Source organism: Penicillium odoratum, assembly GCF_028828045.1.
Source record: "Penicillium odoratum strain IBT 22623 chromosome Unknown utg000005l_segment0_segment0, whole genome shotgun sequence".
Lineage (NCBI taxonomy): Eukaryota > Fungi > Ascomycota > Eurotiomycetes > Eurotiales > Aspergillaceae > Penicillium > Penicillium odoratum.
This window is the reverse complement of record NW_026643147.1, coordinates 5,294,524-5,318,658: the sequence shown is the minus strand read 5'-3', so window position 1 is coordinate 5,318,658 and position 24,135 is coordinate 5,294,524. Positions and strand designations below refer to the sequence as shown.

The 24,135-nt window shown below is 48.5% G+C and overlaps 6 protein-coding genes across 6 annotated transcripts; 2 read left to right on the top strand and 4 right to left on the bottom strand.

The window, feature by feature from the left end:
* Positions 1 to 274: 274 nt before the first annotated feature.
* Positions 275 to 1,294, top strand: N7520_007549 (FAD synthase; the record flags this gene model as incomplete). The annotated part of the gene is made up of 1 exon (XM_057141483.1): positions 275 to 1,294. One exon carries the CDS (start codon positions 275 to 277, stop codon positions 1,292 to 1,294), a length of 1,020 nt encoding a protein of 339 aa, XP_056995489.1.
* A 1,231-nt stretch (positions 1,295 to 2,525) lies between these two features.
* On the bottom strand, positions 2,526 to 4,671 carry N7520_007548 (uncharacterized protein; the record flags this gene model as incomplete). Its single annotated transcript, XM_057141482.1, has 5 exons — positions 2,526 to 2,859; positions 2,921 to 3,244; positions 3,303 to 3,397; positions 3,460 to 3,640; positions 3,692 to 4,671. The coding sequence occupies 5 exons, from the start codon at positions 4,669 to 4,671 to the stop codon at positions 2,526 to 2,528; spliced, it is 1,914 nt and encodes a 637-aa protein (XP_056995488.1).
* A 3,169-nt stretch (positions 4,672 to 7,840) lies between these two features.
* N7520_007547 (uncharacterized protein) lies at positions 7,841 to 9,107 on the bottom strand (the record flags this gene model as incomplete). The annotated part of the gene is made up of 3 exons (XM_057141481.1): positions 7,841 to 8,575; positions 8,700 to 8,890; positions 8,957 to 9,107. 3 exons carry the CDS (start codon positions 9,105 to 9,107, stop codon positions 7,841 to 7,843), a joined length of 1,077 nt encoding a protein of 358 aa, XP_056995487.1.
* Positions 9,108 to 9,506: 399 nt separating this feature from the next.
* N7520_007546 (iron-containing alcohol dehydrogenase) lies at positions 9,507 to 10,784 on the bottom strand (the record flags this gene model as incomplete). The annotated part of the gene is made up of 2 exons (XM_057141480.1): positions 9,507 to 9,566; positions 9,612 to 10,784. 2 exons carry the CDS (start codon positions 10,782 to 10,784, stop codon positions 9,507 to 9,509), a joined length of 1,233 nt encoding a protein of 410 aa, XP_056995486.1.
* A 740-nt stretch (positions 10,785 to 11,524) lies between these two features.
* N7520_007545 (putative cell morphogenesis protein (PAG1)) lies at positions 11,525 to 19,630 on the bottom strand (the record flags this gene model as incomplete). The annotated part of the gene is made up of 4 exons (XM_057141479.1): positions 11,525 to 18,340; positions 18,399 to 18,632; positions 18,685 to 19,409; positions 19,558 to 19,630. 4 exons carry the CDS (start codon positions 19,628 to 19,630, stop codon positions 11,525 to 11,527), a joined length of 7,848 nt encoding a protein of 2,615 aa, XP_056995485.1.
* A 2,026-nt stretch (positions 19,631 to 21,656) lies between these two features.
* cprA (NADPH--hemoprotein reductase cprA) lies at positions 21,657 to 23,801 on the top strand (the record flags this gene model as incomplete). Its single annotated transcript, XM_057141478.1, has 2 exons — positions 21,657 to 23,450; positions 23,505 to 23,801. 2 exons carry the CDS (start codon positions 21,657 to 21,659, stop codon positions 23,799 to 23,801), a joined length of 2,091 nt encoding a protein of 696 aa, XP_056995484.1.
* Positions 23,802 to 24,135: the final 334 nt, after the last annotated feature.

Sequence of the window (24,135 nt, the reverse complement as noted above, 5' to 3'; positions counted from 1 at the left end):
GCCGCGGCGCGGGGAAAACCTAGAAGATTCGGCGCATACACGGTTGAGTACAGATAGAATGGACAATTCACTCCATCATCTTATCGTCTTGAAAGACATCTTTCAAAGATAAATGTCTATAATCTACAATTCTCTAGAATCAATCATTTGGCGTGTTTCCCGTTCCCACCGTCCATCCCCACATGGGATTAGATCATATTCTGGATTCCGAGCGCCGAGAAACCCACTTCTCCCCCGCCTCGACCTCAAGTCTGTCATTTTCTCCCCCAACATAATGGCCGAGCCAGCACTAGTTCAACGGCCATTAGAGCCTACTATCTCCCCTCAATCACTTTCGAAGGCACTCGAACACCTACGCCCTTTCAACCTAGGACCTAGCTCGAACCCGAACCAACGCGGGGCCGACAAGACCACCGAATATAACACACACGCGACAAACGCCGATCCAGAAAATGGGTCAGCTCATCAACATGCCCACAATGGCACAGAATATACAAATGCCAATGCCGACGCCATCCCTCAGCTCCCGATCGTGATCGAGCGCATTCACGCCCGTGTGCATGCATTCCTAGCGGAGTCACATCCCCCCGACTCGCTCCTCGCCTCGGTCCAGCGCCAAACCCGCACCTCATTGGAAGTCGTCGCAAGCGCAGTGGCCCAGTACCAACTCTCGGGTCTGTCGCTGTCCTATAACGGAGGCAAAGATTGTCTCGTTCTCCTTGTCTTGTTCCTGGCTGGTCTCCACCCATACAGTAGCCATGCGGCATCCGCGGATACCAATACTTCGATCGATAATCCTGTCATCCCTGCCATATATGCTCTTCCTCCTGATCCATTCCCCGCGGTGGAAGACTTCGTTATCAGCTCCGCACAAGCTTATCACCTCTCAATAACCAAATACACTACCGAACCACCCCATACAACTCTGCGCTCCAGCTTTGAAGACTACCTCGCACGTCATCCGAACGTTCGTGCTATATTTGTGGGCACTCGACGAACAGATCCGCACGGGGCGACGTTAACGCATTTCGACCGAACCGATGGTGGATGGCCTGATTTCATGCGCATTCACCCGGTCATTGATTGGCATTATGCCGAAATCTGGGCGTTCATTCGTCATCTTGGGTTGGAATATTGTCAGCTCTATGATATGGGGTATACCAGTCTTGGGGGAACTTCGGATACGTTGCCAAATCCGCGCCTGAAGGTGGAGGATGAGAAGGATGGCGAGGGGGTTTATTTACCGGCTTATAAGCTGATGCAAGACGTGGAAGAGAGGCTTGGTCGGAATTGATTGACTTTGGAAATTGCAGTATGTTGGAATGTTTTTTCCCTCTGGCATCTTCTTGGGGTCCTTTTGCTTCATCCATAGATTGCGTTACTTGTTGAGTCAAGATACTCGCGGAATTTTGTGGAATTACTTCATACTAGACTATACCTTGAGCTACGAGTACCCACTAAGGTATTGCCGAGTGATTTACAAAAAGAAATGCCCCAATTACCAATACTGCGGAAGGGATGCTTCCAAGGTTTTTATGGCTGAACAATAGGAAACCAGAAAAGACATTTAAACTAGGACAACTAAGATTCATAGAGAGAGGGAGATAAAAGGCTAGAGATCCTAAGATGAAAATAACGGATCCACCATGAGGGATATGAAAGGCAAGGAGAAAGGGTGCTTCTATGGATCGATAAGGATTCAAGATTCGAATGGAGAATTGGGGTGGGTGTGCAGCTGTCAAAGAAGTCAGCGCCGAACGTGCCGGGAGATACAAAAACGCGATGTAGCCAGTCGAAACATGGCCTAGACACAAGAGTAGAAACACCGCTTAGCGGGGGTCGATAAGAGCATCGTCGCCTATCTGACTTGCCATGCGAGACTGCATCTCCTTTGCCCACTCTGCAACACCCTTTGCCGTGGACTGTGCAATTCCCACCCCATAAATGCGAGACGTAAACCATCACTCGAGAACGAATCAGATGAAAAGCGGGTGGTCTCCAACTCATAACAATATGAAAGATGCAAATTGGTCAAGTGAGTCAAGTGAGTCACATTCATCCCCCTCACTTGTGTATTACCACCCGTGGGTTGAAGATGAGATAAGAATAAGTTGTGTCATCCACCTCATAACAATACGAAAGACGTGAAAAACGCCGAAAGGAAAGCTCAGAATCTTCCAGGGAGATGATTGCTTTGCGGTTAAGCATACCACCCGTAGGTTGAAAATGAGATAAGAATGAGTGTGGCGTCCACCTCATAACAATACGAAAGACGCAGATCTCCGTCGAGAACGAAAATCAGAGAAACCCAAACCACCGTTAAGGAACCGAAATCAGAAAAGTCAAACCTCAAATGAGATCGCATGTCGAAAGTACACGTCAACAAGTACGATTTGAAATCTGATCCGACCCATAAAAATAAGGCATGGTTTGGGTCTTCGCAAGATAGGAAGAACTAAAAAATCTCAAGAAGTGCTGACAGGGCTTTGATAGGAAGCCCGAAGATTTCGAATTGTTGTTCCTGCTTAAGTGCAGGAACGCGCAGAAGAAATGGGGCATTCCATTTCTGATTCCATGTCAGATTCCCGGTATTCCACGTCCGATTCCATAAACGATGGAGACGGTGAGATTGACCCGGCTTTGATGTTTTCTTTCTGAGAACTCGACTTGTATGACAGAGGCTTCGCGCCTGAAGATGAGGGCACCACTGTCTTGGAAGAAAGACCAGAAACATCAGTCAACGAACGGCGGCCTAGGAAAGGGCGACGGCGAACAGGGGTGTTCTCAAGACCATTGAGGCTGCGAGTGGATGATGATAATCCTGGGCGCACATTGGTAGGAACGCGCTTGAGGACGCCACTATTTATATGTCAGTACAAAAGAAAATAGGAAATATGAAACAAGTCTTCTCGGAACATACGTAGAGGACATCGAACTAGCCGGTGTCCAGTTGGAGCCGACTTCGGCTGGAGAGCTAAAGCTGAGCGCAGACGTGGGGGTCAAGTGGCTAATGTTGCCACTATTCTGTGTACGTTTCAGTGTAGGCGATGGAGTAGATCCATTGAACATCTCGACAGAGTAGTTGTATTCGCCTGCACGGTATGCACGACGATCATTGCTCTGCTGCTTCAGCACCTTCTGAGCTTTGGTATCCGCAAAACGCAACAGTAACTTCACACCACTTGCCGAGGGGATATTGTGGAACTCGCTCAAGACTTTCTCGGCGATTGCGCGACTTTCAAAACTGCACAGACTCAGCAATGAATACAAGATGCTACACACCTTTGAGAGTCATGTCTTACCGTGCAAAGCCCACTTCCCTGCTCATACCTGTGGTATCGTCCCGGCTGATCTTCTCTGAAACCACATTGTAAGGCTCGAAGTGACGACGCAAATCCTTGGAATAGTATTGTCAGCATGAAAAATAAGAACACCGCAGTCAATTATCCGTTTACTCACAGCTTCCATCCAACCGCTGGGGAGGTTGGTACAGTATAGATTTGTAGATGACCGATCTTCCAGATCCTTCAGGCGAGAGTTTCGAGATTTCTGCGCAAAGCTTGCTTGATAGCCAAGCCAGAAGAAACCCCGAACGGCGTTTTCGCAGGACTCTAAATGATGGTATTGGACAAACCCGAAGCTATGTTATTGTCAGCAGCAATCAGCAAGTCACATCAAAATGTGAACGCACCCTTTGCAAAGACCTGTCTCTAAGTCAACGATCGCCTTGCAGCGCTCAATTTCACCGAAACGAGCGGCATATGAGCTCAGTAGCTCATCCGTAGTCTCGGGAAGAAACCCTCGGATGTAAACGTTCGTGATGCCCTCCCGGTTTTCGAGGCATTTTGCAAGTGTCATCTCAGAAGGGTTAGTCCACATCGCTGGCACGGCACGGGGAATCGCTGGCTCTTGCTGGACAATAGCAAGCAAGTTTGTCATCTCATAACCATTCTTGGTTCTCATCAACTGCATGTTGTTCAGAGGGCCCTGTGCGGGATTTGAAATCACGGGCCCATACTGGTAGCCAGGGATCCCAGAACCAGAAGGGGCGAAGCCTGGGGGGTAGTATGAGATAGTATGACCAGTTTCAGCTTGAGATCCGTTCTGACCATCGACTGAGCCCCATGCTTGTCGGTTCTGGGCATCATAGTTAACCAGGTAGGGCCAGGGAGGGTAACCACTTGGTACAATTTGAGGAGGCATGTTCGGATAGAAATACTGGAATGGAGCCATTTGATCTCGCTGCGTAGATACGAAAGTGGGGCCTTGCGAAACCGCTCCAATAACGCCAGAGCTGGGTACCATCATGTAGGGGCTGGAGTATGGATTTTGGTTAAAGTCCATGCTGTTCATTGAGACGGCTGTGGCGTTGGAGTCATTTCGTGGCCGATATGGAAGATTGAGGGTTCTTCCGCTACCATCACGAATAGAGACACTTGCAGATTTTTGGTAGTGAGATGTGCGAGGATCGTAATGCATCTGACTATTGTTGAAGGCCGAGCGCTGTGCACGTGCGGAACCAGTGGAGCCGTTGTTCTGACGGCCATTGCTCTGGGAGTCAACTGGGCGAAGAGCAGTATTTTGAGGATCATTGCTTTGAGATGCCACGGGTTGATAGCGTTGGGACCCATTGCCCACGGGGCCAGTGTTGTTTTGGCCCTGAGGATTCATCTTACTTGTCTAAATGCAGTTGGTTTGTAAGAGTATGTGAAGGAATCGGAGGAAACACGTTCTGCACTCACTTGGTTGTGCTCACTGACCGGGATGTTTGATGGGTGTTCGGCCACCGTTAGCCAACGCTAGCTAAGAGGGGAATAAGAGGTGTGTTTGGTCGGATGATCTGGCAGATTCAGTAGTTGAGCGAAAAAAAAAAGCATAAAAACGCGAAACGGAAAGCGAAACGAGCGAATGCGAGATGCTTTTCGACGCGTCGAGGTGAGGAATCTTTTGGATGGGGGTAGGGAAGTGAGGTTGAAGAGTTGAGGGAGCAATGGAGGAAAGAGGGGTCAGATGAAAGACGTGGACGGTCGACATTTCATTTAGGAAGGAGCCTAGTTGGGACCAGTTTTTAGGTGTGGCGTTGAGTCTCGTCACTTAATGTAAGCTGGCTACGCTTAAAAGTGAAGGATCGAAACGCCTCGCACTAAACAGTGCGAACTTAAGGTGCAGAACGTAAATTTCATACTGTTTAGATTGCATATCAATCCTGTGGCTACCGATTGACCTAGTAGGTATAGTCGTGAAGTAAACAGACATACATAAATAGATGTTCGTGCCTACTATATAGGTGGTGATAGTTTTTTTCTACACTAGTATGTTCAAGAGGCAGCGTTCTAGGTTAACACTCCTTACCGCTGCTCTGGCGACTGCGACAATGCAAGTATTTGAAGAATTGCTCTTGCCCTATAAGCTCTTACCTACTTTAACCTTTAAGTATTATAGGACTCTGTTATATTTTGTCTTACTGGATGATAATGGTTCCTATATCACCTGGCCAGCATGATTCCTCATTCTGAAAATAGCTGTCAAGTATTGCGCGCTATCAATTCAATGTATCGGGGCCATTAGCTCTTAGGACATGTGATCAATGGAATGGATGCGCGAATAAGTGTATATGTGTTGCGTGCAGCAACTCAATTCAGCTGCTTTTAGATATGTGTCAATATCCGGTCTGGTGTACTGATACTATATACATGGACTATGATTTCTATCATGTACGTATGTAGGATGTAGATAGTATATCATATTGATAGCTGCAGGGCTGTAATTGTGGTTCACAATCTTCACTGGGTATATCAATTGATCATATCACTGACTTGTCCATCGATCAAATAAGGTTTAGTATCCGATATTCTACAAGTGAGTCTCCGCTTTTCTGCGCTTTGTGATTGGTTGAACCGCACTACTAGTGTTCCGGAATAAGTTGAGAACTATAAAGCCTCAGGATGCTCTTCTTGGACAGGGTTCAAAACCGGCTGTGACCGTTTTCTTTTCTTTTCTCCAGTTTGTTGTTTTCCTTGTCACATACCTTATCGTCCTCTATAATCATCATCTGGTCTGTCCGTCGGACTGCGCCGGGTTTTAGCGACCAGCTTATGAAAGTTCAATTTTAACAGCAGAAATCGAATCCTATCACTGTAAACATACATAAGCATATAAGCATATATGTAATATTAGACGGGCTTGAGCAATAGAAGGTGAAATTTGAAGCTTTAACTATGTACCATGCAGAAGGTAAATTCTCCATATTTACAGAGCTGATTTCCACAAAAATGCAGCGGTTCGACTGCATGAAAACCTTGGAACGCAGATAAAGCCAAGTTTTCAGAAGCTTTAATCACCCCCTAGCCATTAGCAGTCTTGAGTCACTGTCTCACCCGCTCACTCCGGAGTATTTTGGTCGTTGCCTTCGAGGGTGATGCTGTCGAGTCCTGTCGAGGCCATTCTGTTCGATGTCTCTATTATACTTGATTATCAATCCATTACTTGATGCCTAGATATTCACGAATTCTACAGATTATGGGCTCTAAATATATGGTTCCTTCGTCTTGTGGAATATGTAAAATCTCCTTGGTACATAGGAGAGGAAAAAGCTCAGTAATGCGTTCGTTTAGTGGGTCACTGTTGATTTCGAGGAGGCTTCGAGTGATGTTCCAATCCTAAAACAGGTCCTGGGTGTCACGAGTCTGAGAAAAATACGGTTCTGCAGTGTTAGCTGTAGAATCTATCAATTCGCCAGCTTAAAATAGAGTAACAATCCCATCCTCCTAAGGGTCTAGGTCAATTTTCATTATGTATGCGGCACATGTGTGCTCTCCATTCTCATCTCCGCTCGTACATACACGTATCGCACACTTATCTGGCTGAAAAAGCTCGATCATCGGGGGTATATCAAGGGTCAAATATTGATGGAGCTATATATTAGTGTTAGATACTATGCACTGAGATAACCACAAACATGACCACAACGACCACTAGTAAGGAAACTGCTATGTATGTTAGTAGCGCACGGTACTGGGATCTTTACGAGAGATTTCCTCATTAACTTATTTGATATCTTCCCCTCCATTATTTGTCTACGCCGCATTTGTTGGTGTTCAAAGGAATAGAGACCAGGGTTCTAAAGTCGCTGGGACTATGCGTAGTCCACCCTTAAGAGCTTTTAATGTATTATCGCAGATGCTCATTTCATGGTCAAAACTGGTCTATGCCATGAATGATGATTGTTCGTAGTGTGAAGAGCTTCGATCGAATCACAGCCGCGTTTGCAACGACTATACTCCGGTTTTGGCGTATGCTGCATGACCCTACATCAAACTGCAGGAGCTAAGGCTCATCTTGCTATCATAATCGCGAAACTTCATATTCTGGTTGTACATTTTCGACCATCTTTCGACTGCAGCCTATTCTTTGCTGTTGGGGGTGGAGGATTTCTTTCAATGTGAACACAGCCTTATAATTCGTTTTCTGGCATATACAGTAGTGTTTAATTGGTGCATAGTACGGTGTGTGTACACGTAGTAGTTAAAGTGTGCGTAATGCTTATGTCATAGTGTGCTAGTTCCTGCAAAATCGGCGTATAGTCTGTGGACTGTTTGATGCAATGCCTGACTAGTGGCCTGCCTTACTACATTCTCCTCACCTATGCTTCTACTATTTTCCATAGCAATCTTATGAGCTTGAGATACAAGTCGCATGTGGCCTTCTCCAACTTTGCTGACAGTAAATAAATTTCAGAAATGGTCTCTGGGAATGATAGTACAGCAATAATTTTGGTGAAGATAAGTCAATTACGGCGAGGCCTATTTCTATCAAAAGAGGAAATGATCTATAAAATTACCTATTTCGATTTTTCTTGTAACCACTGGTATACAACGGAGAAGTCTTTTCCACGATGAGCCGACTCAACGGCCTCGTAGACTTCACGAGCGTGGTCTCCCAGAGCAAGGGGGGTACCAGACTTCTCAGCAGCTGTGAGAGCCAACCTTAAGTCCTTGTGCATCAGGCTTACGCCGAACCCTCCCTGGTAACCACGGGATGCGGGTGCGGTTTCAACCACTCCAGGAACCGGGTTGTTCACTTCGGAGGGCCAACAGCGGCCGGTGGACGAGTTGATCATTTCAGCCAAAGCCTTCGGATCCAAGCCCCAGCGTACTCCAAGGTTCATTGCTTCGGCGGTGGCAATATTGTTGATTGCCAGAATGTAGTTGTTTGCAAGTTTGCCCGAAACCCCGGAGCCCGGCTCGCCAAGATGCCACATTTTCTTTCCCATCAGGCAGAGAACGCTTTTGATGCGTTCCAGGAGCGCCCCGGTTTCTGATGAGGCTCCGAACATAAATGATAGTGTACCAGCCTGGGCACCAACCACACCGCCGGAGACGGGAGCGTCTACAAATCGCCCAGTTTGGGTGGTATGAATGGCGTTTGCGATTTGCTTGGATGTGTTAGGATCAACAGTCGACGTGTCAATGAAAAGACGCTCCTGCTCCAGTACTGGGAGGTTGCCATCCTTGAGAATTGATTGATATACTTCAATCACATGTTCCGGTTGGGGGAGACTGCTGATGATGACGGTCTGTGCTCAAATCGTTAGTCAAAAGGATTCGAAGCATGCCATAATTTCCATGGCAATGTTGTTCTTGTGGACACGTAATATATATTGGTAAGGCAGACTTCTATCTGTAATACGTGTTACTCACCGATTTCTCCGCGACTTCACGCGCATTCGCAGCAATTTCCACTCGCATCTCATCGGCGCCAGCGCCATCTTTATGAGCGATTTCTTTTGCCTCTGTCAGGAAGCGCCTAGCAGCTTCTTCATTGACGTCACGCACAATCAACGTGTCAGATGCGGGGATTTTGGCGCGTAGGTTCTTGGCCATATTATAGCCTGTTCCATATTAGTCGCGTATGTTACAAATGAGGTGCCAAATTGTTTCTGGAAAATTCTTCTTACCCATTTGCCCCAGCCCAATAAAGCCCCATGTTGCGTCGCGATGCTGTGTTGTTGAGAATGCTCTGGCCGAGCTGACCTGCGCAGTGGGCCAGCGACGGATACCGAGCGTGCGAGGGCAAGCCCGAGGGGGAGAAGTGAGTCGAATATGCATAGCTTATGTTTCAGTGTCCGGGAAATAGAGAGGAACACAAAATTGCCGATGGAAAGATGAAGCGTAGATAACGTGCATTTACGGTGAAGGCCCTCGGCTGATCATTCTTCTCCGCACGCCGACGCTTTCCGCACTCACAAACGTTGCGGGGAAGCGGGACCGAGTGGAAGGTGGGTCTTCAGGGTCTCATACTATAAAGAGAATCAGAAATCATGTTAAGCATAATGTAGCATAGTTAGTAGTTATTACCGAAATTGATATAAAATGAAACCTCGAGTACCCTGAGTCGGTCACCAGAATCTAGTGCCTAGACTAACCGCTACCAACTACATCACGTAGCCATCACATTACTTTTACTACTGCGTGCACAAGATATCTCCAGGACTGTAAGTCATTTATCTACCAATCCTTCAGAGCCTCAGCCGATATTTTCGCAGCAGAGCTTATGATACCCGAAGCCTGCTGAAAGCTTTTTTACCAAAGACCTTCAATCAGCTCTCTTACCGAGTTATAAAACCTCGGTTCCTCGATGGTTTTTTCTCCCACCTCTAGTCTCGTTGCGCGAGCACAAATGACATCCACCTGATTTTTCCCAACGCCCTTAATAGTCAGATCAGTCTTTAGTCCAATCTGCTGCACCAGTCCCAAAATCCGATTTCCTACCAAATCACTATCTTCCACATCATTTCCAGACCGTTTTTCTCCAATATACGGCAAAATCGCCGCAATCTCACCCGCGCTCTTCTCATCCTGTCTCGCTTGTAGCTTCACCACATGTCCCAGGGTTATACACGAGGTGATTCCATGAGGAATCCCATAAGGCGAACCCAACGCATATCCCAGCCGATGAGAAAGCCCCAGTCCCCTACCCATATTCTGACCAAAGAACCCAAGAGAAGCATACGCAGCTAGGAACAGCGCCGTGATGGTATCTTCGTCTTTGGGATTAGCCTCGTATTCAGGAAGTAGTCGGAAGAGCTCGGTTATAGCACTCAACGCCATGATCCTGGATGGGATGTATGTCACCGACTGGTGGTATTGGCTTTCAACTGCGTGGTCTAAAGCCCGTATCCCCGTTGAGAGGAATAGGCGTGGAGGTGTGTATACTCCGAACTTGGGGTCGTAGAGGATATAGTCGGGATAGAGTGCGGGGTTAACAAGAACGCCTTTGACGCCGTCTGCGCGGGTGAAGCCTGCCCCTGGGGTACATTCGCCTGCTGATAATGTTGTCGGGATTGTGATGTGGGATAACCATCTCCCTGTTGCTTCGTGGACGACGTAGGTAATGTTTTTGGCACTGTCCATTGGTGAGCCGCCGCCTACACTGATTATTGTGTCGATGGACGGGTCCTCGTTTAATCGAGAGGCGACTTCTTCGACTTGGGTCTGGGGGGAGTGCTCTGTGATTCCACTATAGGTTCCGGCATGGTGCTTGGACAAAAGTGATTCGAGCCCTTTGATGAGAGGCGTTTTGTTTGCAAGAGAGTTTCCCGTAACAATGAAGGCCTTCGATGTTTCGGTTGGTAGGCAGGACAGCAAGTGAGACTTAACCACGTCGGGTCCGTAATATAGTGCTTTGAGTCTGTTGGGAACATATTTACCAGACAACGGGCTGATGGAAGACGTCACATTTCCATTTCCGCCATCGAGAACATTGCGAGGGTCGTGGTAGCTCATGATTTATGTAAGGAGTGAGATTTCAGAATTGAGGCTAGAAGTCAGTAAGAGCAAGGCCAGAGTGTAAGGCAGCCTACTGATAGTCCAAGCAATGTGCATGACGTATAGCTGGACACGGGCCGTGAGGGGGCCAGAAGCTGATAAATTAGATGTCTGGTCTACCTAAACCCGATTTAGCGGAACTTAATGGATTTCTCAAATCGGAACGTGCCAAAAGTGTTTGTCCTTTGAATAATTTATTCCATTTAGAGCCGTCTCTTCATCTTGTACTATAGTCTTTTACATGCCTGGCTAGAACCAGATTTGCAGCGCTACCGGGGGTACAAGGTACACATATACATATTCGAATAGTTGTATGTACTGATTTTCAAATTTACCATAGATAGCTGGAGTTGACGATTATGAAAGACTGCAAAGGGATCAAGTAGTCGAGATGAAAAAAATGGTTATTCTGTATAATATTCTTCGTGAATATCAAACGCCGTGATCAAAGCACATCTACCAACATCCATGATAGAGATATAATATACAGACAGCATTTGAGGTCAAAGACCACGAACAATGAGTGAGTGCCCAGAGGCATGCATAAATAGGCAAGAGGGTATGATATATGAGGACAAATCAGAACGCCCTCAAAATGATCGATCAAGCTGGGGAATAAAGCAAAAATGAAGAAAAGAAGAGTGCGCAATAAAAGGTGATAATAAAGAAACAAAAAAAGGTTCGAGTCCCTGACTTTACTACCTTGGAGAAGTTGGGTGGCTAGTTGGTCCTCCAAGGTACTCCTCGGGTACTTTGGGGACGCGGGGAGAGTTTGCCGTTTGAGCCATGGCGCGATGTTGGGTGCGGAGAAGATCACGTTGGCGTTCTTTTTCGCGGTTGGCCGCGCCGCCAGTCAGTCGACGCATGCCGCTACGGATCATGGACTCGATGGAATGGGAACCGGCCCCTTCGGTTGCACTGCGGATCATGGGCGGCATTGGCGGATGGGCGAGCCTCCTTGCAGTAGTCGGGCGGTCGTCTATATCTGAGTGTGCTTCTTCAATCTCATCATCGGAGAAGAATGCTGATTCACCGAAACCCACCGGCGGGGTATATTGAGAACCATGCGGTGCAGTGTGGACAAAGAGGTTATTGGCAGGCGAGGTGACAGACCGTGTATGGGAAACAGGCCGAAGACCTGAGCCGAGAGAACCCTGAGAGACCACGCTCACTGGAGAAGGCATACCGGGGCCGTCAAAGCGGAAATTGTTTGGGCGAGATTCTGCAAGACCGTTGTGGAATGACGATGTAGAGCCATTTCGAGCGAGGGACTTGCGCAGGATAGGTGCCGTTTGCTGGTCATATAGGTGGGCGTTGGTATCGACGTAGCTTCCAGTGAATCCTCGTAGCATGGGCGGGGCCACTGCGTTGAGGGTCGGAACGTTAATCTCCGTTTCTTCGAAGAAATCATCCAGACTGTCCAGTTTTTGGACGATATCACCAATATTACCATCCGTCTGAGTGTCGATGGATTTCATTGTATCAGCTCTCATAGGGAAGAACGAATCACTATATTCATCGGCACGGAATTCCACATCGGGTGTCAAGGTATCCCGTTGGTTCATATCCTCTGCTTCAGCACATGTGTAGAAAACAGCATGAACATTATGGCGAGTAATGGTTGACTGCGTTGCAGGCATCGGGACTGACCAGCCTGTGGGTTCGGGAATTCCATAGAGACTCTGGATCCGCTCGTATTCTTTGCGTATAGCACGCGAAGAAGCCGCAGACGCCATACTCATCCGCAGGTGATGACGTTCCATCGGGTTACCAGAAACGGTCATGATGTTGTCCAAGACCTCAAGAGCCTGTGGACACAGGTTGGTCTGCAGAAGTCGTAATAAGGGTGAGATCAAATCGGGGCCGTGGCAAGTGACTTCAGTACGGCGCATATCGACTTCGGGGATCATGACACAGAGAATCTTCATGGTTTTAACTCGGAACCAATCCGTTGTGTTTGTGAGAAGCCCCATCAGGAAGATGAGACATTGGAAATCCAGCTGCGGGAAGTAGTACGACTTGATCTCCGTTATTATATGATCAAGGAACACAGCCTCCGTCTTGTACTGTTGGTTGGCAAAACCGAACAATGATGCTGCGAGTCGAGGACACCCTTCATTCTCCGCCACGCGAGCAAGCAAGCCAGCATGATTGATAGGCTTTGGATCAGCGAACTCCTGATCAAAGCACTCGAGGAAATGAGGCAGATTGGCCAGGATCGTGAACAGCTGTCGAGTGCCATCTCCAATGAGAGCGTTATTTGTAAGCCCGCTCAGGCGATGGAGTATATCCAACGTGAGATTGAATGACCTGGAAGACTTGAGTCCTTTGAAGACTAGGTTCTGAAGGCCATCGAATCCACCCTCCCATTTAGGTGGCTGCCCCTCAAGAAGCTGTGCCACAACGGCAGGATCACTGAGATCGACGGAGTCCAGGAGCTTTTCTAGCATACCGAGTGTCTCGATAAATTCACTCTCGTGGATAGTATTTAGACAAGCACATGTTGTCCAGAAAAGTTGAGGGTAATGCAGCAGATCTGCCGGTGCCAGGGAGCTGATGATGATTTTCAGGGTAGTGAGAATCTCCATCGAGAAGGTCTGGTAATCAGTTTCCTCATCTGCAATAGTATTCGAAAGCCGGGCTAGCATGTCCGCAAGCATTTGTGAATCAAGCGAGGTTGAAATGCACCGGAAAATTTGGAATGATCGACATGCCAAATGACGAACTGGGCAAGATGTTGCCCAGTTCAGCGCCTCTTTGGCCCAGAGTTCACCTACACCCTCGTAAGCATAGCTGAAGAACTTGATAACATCGCGAGTTGCTGCAGCCATTGCAGGCGGTACTCGACGATCATCAACTTCTTCCTCTTTGCCATTGTTCTCCTCGTACTCCCAGACGACAACTGGGTCACTCTTCCGAATCGCTTCGACAAAGTCTTCGATTGACTGTCGAGCGCCTGCAGGCGCATCGTCCTCTAGCTTGGCAGCGATGAGCTCATGGATTAAATGAACCAGCATCTCACGAGCTTGCTCTTGCACAGTAACGGTATAGTGATCCCAAAGGATAAGTACAACGTGGAGTAGTTTGATCACGTCCTCCATCGCCAGCGTGACAGGCGCCACCATAAGATCAACGAGGAAGATGAGGGCCACCTGTCCAAGAGAAAGACCAGCTTGTTTGTTACCCACGGGAAGTACTGATGCAAGATCAGCAACATAAGGCAAACTCGTGAGATCAGGAGGTGGCGTGAGATCTTTCCGCTCTTGTACCATGTTCTTCGGAACAACTTGCAGCATGAAGAACTCAATGACTTTTGAACCAGCGGGGGTACCTGCCAGGAATACAACGATCTGTTTCGCGTATTCCACAAAGTTTTGTTCCTTTCGCTCCAAGCAGAGGCTAATGATGAAGTCAAGAACCAGTTGAACATTGCCTCCGTGAGGGCCAGTTGCCAGCGCTTGCCATAATGCCTGGACCTGATTCGGCAAGATAGTGCCGCAGCGGATGGTAATCTCAAACAGATTTGCGAGAAGCATGTAGGATCTGGCTGTTGGGCCACCATTAGGATCCACCTGCAGTTCCATCGTCTGAACCCAAGGCAAGATCGCAGCAACCATATTGCGCTGGCTGTCAGGGCGAACATTGCGGAAGTGCTGGGTAAACTCGGAGAACAGGGTAAAGGCCAAGTCCGAGTGTTGGTTCGCTAGTCGTTTCGAAGTTTCGAATTGAGCGAGCTTGTACACCGCTGTAGTTTTATCCGAGATGCTAATATCAAAGTCTTGAATCCGTGAGTTTTTCTGGTGACGCTCTTCAAGTCGGCGAAGTAGCTTGGCCGACTTCATCCGAATCTCGCGCTTCTGATTACCGAGGGTTACGAGAACCGCACCCAGGATTCTCCAGAATCGAAGTGGGTAGTCTGGATGCTCGATAAGGACTTCAGTTACCACCTCGAAATAGCTTTCAAGCGCCTTGGGCCGCTCAGCCACGTAGCACATCTCGATAGATCGTTCAATCAAATAGGCATGCTCCATATTGTGGATGATCAGGTTCTTCAAGGCGCGACGGCCGATTGAATGCCACTTGTCACTGATAGTATTGAAAATTATATCAATCCAGGAGAGCATACGACCGACGTCGAATTGGAGCACCGATCCACTTTCAGTGGTTATACTAATCGGGCCAGCACAGAGTGAAGCCATTGCACTCAGGGCGGCTGCCCGGAGATTCTTCTTCTCGATCTCCATAGCTGCAGCGGCATTCCGCATCTCACCACCTTCATGCGGTTGGGCCATGGCAAACTTGCGCATGTTTTCTTCTCGTTCGGTAATCTGAGCCTGGTTGGGAGAGTAGCCACACCAGTCTTCCATCAATGAGAAAGCGGATTTTCTGGATTCGAAGGGCATCCAGCGAGACGGGTCTTTGGTTCGGTTTACACCTTCAAAGACTTCTTCCATCAAGCCACAGTAATGGAACCGTAAACGTTGGTACTCCCAATCATTCTGAACCTCGGCATCACTCAGGAAAATACGGATATCCTTCGCATACGTGACCAGGTTATTGACGATCCAGTCGTCATTGCAAACATCGGGCTCGCGAAGGAAGTGGGATGTGAGTTTGTAGACGTGGGTGACTTCGGTACGGAGACGGTCCGTCTTTCGGTTTCGACGAGGGCTGCTAGGGGTGCGGTGGTGGGTACCAATCCGGATTTTAGCCTCTTCGTTGCATGTTGTGACGGCATACTGGAGAGACTCTAGCAGAGTTCGATAGAGATTCTTGGCGATAGACCCAAGAGCAATCACTATAGCAGCTCGAATTGAGTCCCGCTCGGCGGAAAGGAGTGGGATGACAAAAGCGAAGAGGCTTCGTGCAGAGCTAATCTTATCTTGTGACTGCGACTGTGCTCCCTTGGAGGTCTTGCGAGCATGCAGTTGAGCATTCGCCAATTGACTTTGCGATTGGGCACCAACACTAGTGACCGTTGTGCAGGCCATGACAAGATACAGTTTCCATTGTTCAACCAGAATCTCAGCAGTCATATTGCTTCGTCCCATGGGGCGACTCTGGTAGCCATCTATTGGAGGGTATTGCGGGACTCTCGTGCTTTCTGCAAGTGATGAGATGAGCTTGTGCATCTGAACCAGGCGTGCACAAACAATCTCTCTTCCGAGGGTCACAGCAAAAGGACAGGTTTCGAAGCTAACCCGAATAATATTCGGGAAAACTTTAGCCCACAGCGTGGAGTCATACGAGACCTCGCTGCTACACAACTCAATGAGAGTATTTTGCGAGGCGCTTATCCTTTTGCCTTTTTGGATCCGGCTCCTCTCGGCAACGGTGAGCTGCTCATCATTGACGTCCAGGATTTGCTGAGAGTCAGCTTCTAGGATTCTGATGATTCGTGTGTTCTCTTTACCGAGAGCGCTGTCGAACTCGGTAATGAGACGAAGAACATTGATAGCAAATGCTCGGACTCGTCTTGATTGTGAGCAGAGGAAGAAGAGACCATGAGACTCAATCTCTTCCACGTGCGCAAGGACACTTGACAAATCGAGGTGCAGGGCTCGACTGCCCGAAATAGATTTTTCAAGTTGGTCGGAGGACGCTTCCTTCGTCTTTTGCTTGATTTCATCAATCCAAATTCCTAGCAGCTCGACATAAAGCCTTAATGTAGATTCGATGTGACCGGGTCCCAACATTCCTTCATCAGACATGGTGGAATACCGGGCATCAAAACTAAATATAAACCTCGCGAAGCCGATAGTGACTTGCTGAGCATGCGATTGTCGGGCGATCGCCTTCAAGGAATCTGCCGATGATGTGGCAATACTTGACTGGACGTGAGCAGTTCCAGTGCAAAGGAGATTGATCAATGAGTTGAACGGAATATGATCTGAGAGGCAACGAGGCAAAGCTTGCACGGCCACATGTAACAGATCATAAAATCCTTGTTTCTGATCCAAGGTATTTACATGGTCATCACGTCGCCCAAAGCCAAATGCCTCAGTAATTGGGGTTTTCGGAGTCGTTCCACCGAACTTCTCATCCAAAGCCGCCTGGCCACCGAATGTGTTGTCACAAAGAATCGTGATCTTGCCAAGAACTTCGCAGAAGCGGAGGTAGTATTCCTTGACATTATCACTCAGTCTCAATATATTGACCGGGCAGGAGGATGACGGGTCCAACTTCTCGGAAGATACACCGAACTTGGGTTCAGCAAGTAACTGTGGACGATGGAAATAGGTTGGACTTGATGTATCAACGAAGGGATTGGGGAGAGAGCCTGTCGGGAACGGAGGGCAGAGCTGGTCGCTTGTCTCCAGATCGGACATGGTCGCAAGGAAGGCCCGGATTCCAATGACCATTTTTTCAGGCTCCATCTGTTCGATCTTCAGGTCTCTACCTGACAAGAACAAGTCGGAGTTGATCAAAGGGAATATGATTGTACGGAAACACACATCAGGGTGTTTGAAACCAATCATTCGGATGAGTTGGATGAGCGGATCAGCAATGGCCGGCTCAGCGCTGAGATAGGTTCTCTTGCCTGTAGGTAGGGCAATTTTTACAACCTCTTCGACTTTACGGAGAGTAGTGGTAGGGGAGTCAGAGTAGCGGAAGAAGTAGGTCCAAACCAGGCGACATATAGCCTGTAGAGCCGGAGCACGCGTGGGACGATCTTTGAGTCGAGGGGGCAAGCTGGAAATCATGGAAAGCCACTGCGAAGAAAATGTTTCCTTGTTGGATATGCAAAGCAGTAGCACATTCAAGGAGAATGCAGCACTCCAATGGCGAGGCTTGGTAAGCAACTGCGTCAAGCGAGGTTGGACCAAGTCCAGAAACTCCTTCCACCGAGGCAGCGAGAGGTCACAGACTGGAGTAGCCGCCACAGGCAGCAGAAGTTTCTCGATCACATAACAATAGGCTTGCTTGATCTTCTGGCCATGTGCGTTCACAAACAATCGTGCTAGGGACCGCATGAAATCACAGGCTTTGCTCCAACCTTCCGTGGACATTGGCAGGCGTAAATATCTCATGCCCAGGATGAGCAACTCGGATTTTGCATCACCTTCGCGCGACGGACCACGAGTTGCTTCTTCTTTTTGATACCGATCCAGCTCCGCCAGGAAGCGGTTCGCAACAGTAGAGAAGTTCACTTCGCTCATGATCCCCAGCAATTGGCCATATATCCGCCAATTTGCCATTCGCAGCGGAGATGCAGAGATCTGGTCAGGGTCAACCGTTTTGAGTTGACCAAACACAATATCTTCCAGACGATCTGCCATATCAACAGTGATTGACGCCAAAGTACTCTGATTGAAGATCTCAATTAAGACTCTGCACACCAGATATACAGAGACAGTGGCGCGACGTTCGACCAGCGCAACGTCGTCATGACGACCAAGGAAAGGCGTGGACGGCTGTTGCCTTTCTGATGGAGCAGTTGGATCAGCTTGGGGTTGGGGGGGCTCCGTGTTACGGCGCATGAGTACCCCATTCTCCGTGATTATAGGTTTCGGCTAAGAGTTTCCATCAGTCCTATTCTTGCATAAATATATCCAAGACATGCTTGCTTACCAGGTCATTCGTCATTTGCCTTGCAGTAATAGCCGCATCTCCTTTCCCTTTGCGCCATAACATGATTGTATCAATCAGAGGCTTTGGTTTTTGCCTTGCGATATGTCCCAGCGCTGAGATCAACTGATCGAAATTTGGATCTGCCCCAGGTCCGCACACCTCCTCGACAGGGGCTTCCGAGTCCCCAGGCTTTAAGATGGCCTGGTTAATTTTACTGTCGGCTTGGCCAACAAACTATTGCTCTCGTCAGCGGTTGAACCACCATGAGTTCCCCAGCATATCTTACCGAGTTAAATAAGTGGTGCAGCGCATATTCGCCCACCGTCTTGGAGTCCGACTGATGCTTCGAATGTGAACGACTATGGGACCTTTCCCGTCTTGATTTCCCTCCCGAATTCATTCGTTTATGTACCAGACTTGCTGGACTCCCATCCATCCTTTCATCCGCATCTGTGTCCTGAATCGTGCTTAATGTCCCCGGTAGACCATAGCTCGGCGACACTGCACCGGGGTTCTGATGATTGGTATGAGTATCCAGTTGGTCCATGTTCGAAGACAAGAGAGTGGTGTCTTCGGGGGCACCACGACCGAGAGATGCGATGAGCTCCGGGCTCAGCGGACTGGAGGCGGTCGAACCCGCCATGCTCGGGTTTCTTGAATGTTGCATGCCGTGGACGATGGAGGTCTGCCGGTGGTGGCCGTACGAGTTCGATGGTCGTCTTTCCAATCCTGCGTCATGTCCTGCAGGCCAGCCGGCTGACACATCTGGGCTCTTGGAACCGGAGTGGCCGCGGCGAGCTTGTAAGGTCGGAGCTAGCGCGGAAGGGTCGGTCGCTCTACCGCGGACCGCTGACGATTCACGACTATGCATTGGGGTGGATTGGGCGGTTCTAGTCCCTCGCAAATCTGTCGCAGACTGGAGGTTACGGTGCGGCGCAGATTTTAGGTCGTCAGGGATGAGGGGCATTGATTGCTGGCCGGGGCCAGCAGCTTTGGCCGGATGAGATGCCACTGTCGCCAGCAAGACCAGCAGTTAGCAAAAGAGCCTGGTTCGTATAGTCCCGTCTGACCAGGGGAGGTAGGAGAAGGGATGACAGGGTCGCAAGGGAGCAAGGCGGGATGGCACTGCAGCGAACACAGCTTACTGGTACAAGTTAACGACTCATTGCCCGGTTGAATTGTATGCAGGCAGCCGTGTCAAGAGTGTCAGCAGTGAGCCAGTCACAGGTCATGGCGAATCAATCCATTTAAGAGAAGGCGGGTCTATTGAGTGCAGTTGGTTGAAGGTCTGGAGAAATGCGGATAGCGAGAGCTTTTTAGATGTTTATTAGCGCGCGGGTGAACCACTTTTTACTCCTTTACAACGGTTAGTCGTCTAATGTTGCGAAGCTTGAAAAGGCGAAAGGGGGGCTATTGATTTATGTTTTACTATATTTAAATTCAGGTCGGAGAAAGAGTCAAGTTTTTAAGCAATTGACTATAATTTTCCTCCCCTCGGAACATTTTGTACGCCCAATAGCGTTGGGCGCAATAACATCTCTTTGTTCACCAACTCAAAATACGATCTATAGATTTGTTTCATTTAAACTAGGAGATATGTCATAACACGTGTCCAGTTTTGCATTTGTAATCTTCATAGGATTTATTCTCATCCATATTTCTAATTCGAGTTTGAGCCTCTACATGGCAGCGAATCAAAGTCTAGTGGACTTCAGTATAGTGGCAAATGTTCATGCGCCTCTGCAGGAACAAGGAACTAGGAACTAAAATATACAGGTTTATGAAGAGATCGTCCTGAATTATTCAAACACTAATCATATATAATATAGTCAATAAAGCTGAAACATCCCGATCAAGGAGAACTCGTGGAGTCGTGTGCTATGAAACTACCCGGCGTAATAGCTTTTACGGTTTCCAGGTTTTACTATTGATGGAAAGGTACAAATTAAATACTCAGTGGATTGGCTAGGTGAAATATACACCTCAACAGGCACCGATCAAATTCTGCTTGATTGAATTATGGCTGCCATCACTGGAATCTTCATGGCTCTCTACGGATTGGATGTTGAACGTATATATATAGACACATATCGCCCCCACGGCTCGAGTATCTCAAGGGTATAGACCGAGGCTTATATGCATGTGAGTACAGAACATCTGCAGGTGCGAATTAGCATTCTGAAAATACAAAGTCAAATAAAGTCAAACTGGAAAAATCAATCGATGTCGTAAATCGGGTAGATCGGGGAAGATCGAGACACCAGACTATGGAGATACTAACGGAATGGTCTGAGACCCCACTTACAAACATTTAGAGAATAATTTTGGAATTTCCCAAGGTTCCATTGAAAACGATAGGGGAAACCTTTTATAGGTCTTAAGGAAAGACATAATATATGGGCTTGATATAACATTTGAACCGATTCAAGCCAAACAGAATCCACTGAGGAATAATGAAGCCGCACACCGCGGAATACCGCCGCACTAACGGGATTCCAAAGTATTATGGAAGACGCGGAAGCGACGTTGCGATTTTCCAAGATTGGCAAGGTTCCTTGTGCCGGAGGTACCAAAGTCCGTTGACGGTTTCCCCAACATTTGCCACCGAATGTGGGAGAAAGTTATTGTTCCCCCATGTTGAGATCTCCCGCACAACCTTACCGAACGGGTTCATACCCGAGGGTCGATAACGCTCTGCACTGGTTCTCCCAATTAACACACTAAACTGGGGTAATTATGTCGTACGTCAATGGAATTCCTACATTAATAGGCCGAATTTCCTTTCCGGTCATGACTTTTGGCCCCTCCCTATATAATGCCTTGGCCCCTACCCTAGGGAGATTAAAATGGATAATTTTTAACTCTTTTGACATTCTTCAATCTTGTTCTCTTTCTTTTCTTATTCTTATTCTTCGTTGATGGAATAAGTCAATTCATATACTTCCTTACCCCTCAAGGATCAGATAAACGTATCTGTCTCTCCCGAGTCTGCACACTCAAGTCGGTGAGGCACAAGAGCGATCCACTTTTTAGACCGAGCCCGGTGGTCAGACCACTTTGCCTCTTCTCTTTCTGAACAATAGGGGTGTTTCTGTCCTTTTGATTATCACCAGGCCAAAAAGCGTGAAATAGTCAAAGGCCAGCAATAAGTCCTGGAAGATTGGCCTTCAACTCTTCTTTTTTCTATTTGAAGGTTTTTTGCTTGATTGCCAGGGAAATTCTCCACACGGACCCCCTCCCCTCCCACACTCGATCGCAATGGCGCAACTCGACACCCTCGATTTAGCTGTCCTAGTGGTTCTTTTGGTGGGTAGCGTGGCCTACTTCACCAAGGGAACTTACTGGGCAGTTCCGAAGGATCCCTATGCCTCCTCCGGAGCCGCCGCTCTGAACGGTGGCGCTAAGAGCGGCAAGACCCGCGACATCATTGAGAAGATGGATGAAACTGGCAAGAACTGTGTAATCTTCTATGGTTCGCAGACCGGTACCGCTGAGGATTACGCCTCCCGCTTGGCTAAGGAGGGTTCCCAGCGCTTTGGTCTCAAGACTATGGTGGCCGACATTGAGGATTACGATTACGAGAACCTGGACAAATTCCCCGAAGATAAGGTGGCCTTCTTTGTGCTGGCCACTTACGGCGAGGGTGAACCTACGGACAACGCAGTGGAGTTCTACCAGTTCCTGACTGGGGACGATATCGCCTTTGAGAGCGGCGCCGCCGCGGATGACTCGCCGCTATCGTCTCTCAAGTACGTCGCATTCGGTCTGGGCAACAACACTTACGAACACTACAACTCGATGGTCCGTCATGTCGACGCTGCTCTGACCAAGCTCGGTGCTCAGCGCATTGGATCTGCCGGTGAAGGTGATGACGGTGCTGGAACCATGGAGGAGGATTTCCTTGCCTGGAAGGAGCCCATGTGGGCTGCTTTGTCCGAGTCTCTTGGCCTCCAGGAGCGTGAATCTGTCTACGAACCGGTCTTCTGTGTGTCTGAGGATGAGGAGAAAACTCCCGAGGATGACTCTGTTTACCTGGGAGAGCCGACCACCGCCCACCGTGAGGGTCGTGCTAAGGGCCCATACTCTGCTCACAACCCGTTCATCGCCCCGATTGGAGAATCCCGTGAATTGTTTAACGTCAAGGACCGCAACTGTCTGCACATGGAAATCAGCATTGCCGGTAGCAACCTGAGCTACCAGACTGGTGATCACATTGCGATTTGGCCCACCAACGCTGGTGCGGAGGTCGATCGATTCCTCCAAGTCTTTGGTCTTGAGGACAAGCGCCACACCGTTATCAGTGTTAAGGGAATTGATGTTACAGCTAAAGTTCCCATCCCCACTCCGACTACCTACGATGCTGCCGTTCGCTACTACATGGAAGCTTGCGCTCCCGTCTCCCGCCAGTTTGTTTCTTCGCTCGCCGCGTTCGCCCCCGATGAGGCAAGCAAGGCTGAGATCGTTCGTCTGGGTAATGACAAGGATTACTTCCATGAGAAGATCACCAGCCAGTGCTTCAACATCGCTCAGGCTCTTCAGAGCATCACCTCGAAGCCTTTCTCCGCGGTCCCATTCTCTCTGCTCATTGAAGGTCTCAACAAGCTCCAGCCCCGGTACTACTCTATCTCTTCCTCTTCTTTGGTTCAGAAGGACAAGATCAGCATCACCGCTGTCGTTGAGTCCGTTCGTCTTCCTGGTGCCTCGCACATGGTAAAGGGTGTGACTACCAACTACCTTCTTGCTCTCAAGCAGAAGCAGAATGGCGACCCATCTCCCGACCCCCACGGTCTGACTTATGACATCAACGGTCCTCGCAACAAGTACGATGGTATCCACGTCCCAGTTCATGTGCGCCACTCCAACTTCAAGCTTCCTTCCGATCCGTCTAAGCCGATTATCATGGTTGGTCCTGGTACCGGTGTGGCTCCTTTCCGTGGTTTCATCCAGGAACGTGCTGCTCTGGCTGCCAAGGGTGAGAAGGTTGGCACCACTGTTTTGTTCTTCGGATGCCGTAAGCAGGATGAGGACTTCATCTACCGCGATGAGTGGAAGGTACGATAATGAATCTTTATCTCTAGTTTTGAAACATACTGACTTTTCCCCCAGACCTACCAGGAACAGCTTGGTGACTCCCTGAAGATCATTACTGCCTTCTCCCGTGAGGGTTCCGAAAAGGTATACGTCCAGCACCGTCTCAAGGAGAACGCCCCGCTTGTCAGCGAGCTTCTCAAGCAAAAGGCCAACTTTTACGTCTGTGGTGATGCCGCCAACATGGCCCGGGAGGTCAACTTGGTTCTTGGCCACATCATCGCTGAGCAGCGCGGCATGCCCGCCGAGAAAGGCGAGGAGATGGTCAAGCACATGCGCAGTAGCGGTAGCTACCAGGAGGATGTGTGGTCATGATTGATGAAACTGCGATTTTTCCTTTTCTTTGGCTATTCCCGCCATATTCCCTTCACCTTTAGATGAACCAGCATATATATTCTCGACCCTTGTCTCATTCTGGCGAGCTTTGTACTTTACTTATGCCTCGCATTTGGCCATTCTGGGGTCTTTTCTCTTTTTTCTTTCCCCTTTTTGCGTGGGAGCACAGCTTTAGGCGGGGTGGAACGTCGATATGTAGGTTGAAATGAAATTTCCCAGTGCAGATAGACTCCTGAGGACTATGAAATTGATGTCAAAATTACTCACTTTTGAGGTCAGAAAGGCCTTTTCTTACACGTAACTCCAAGCGGTG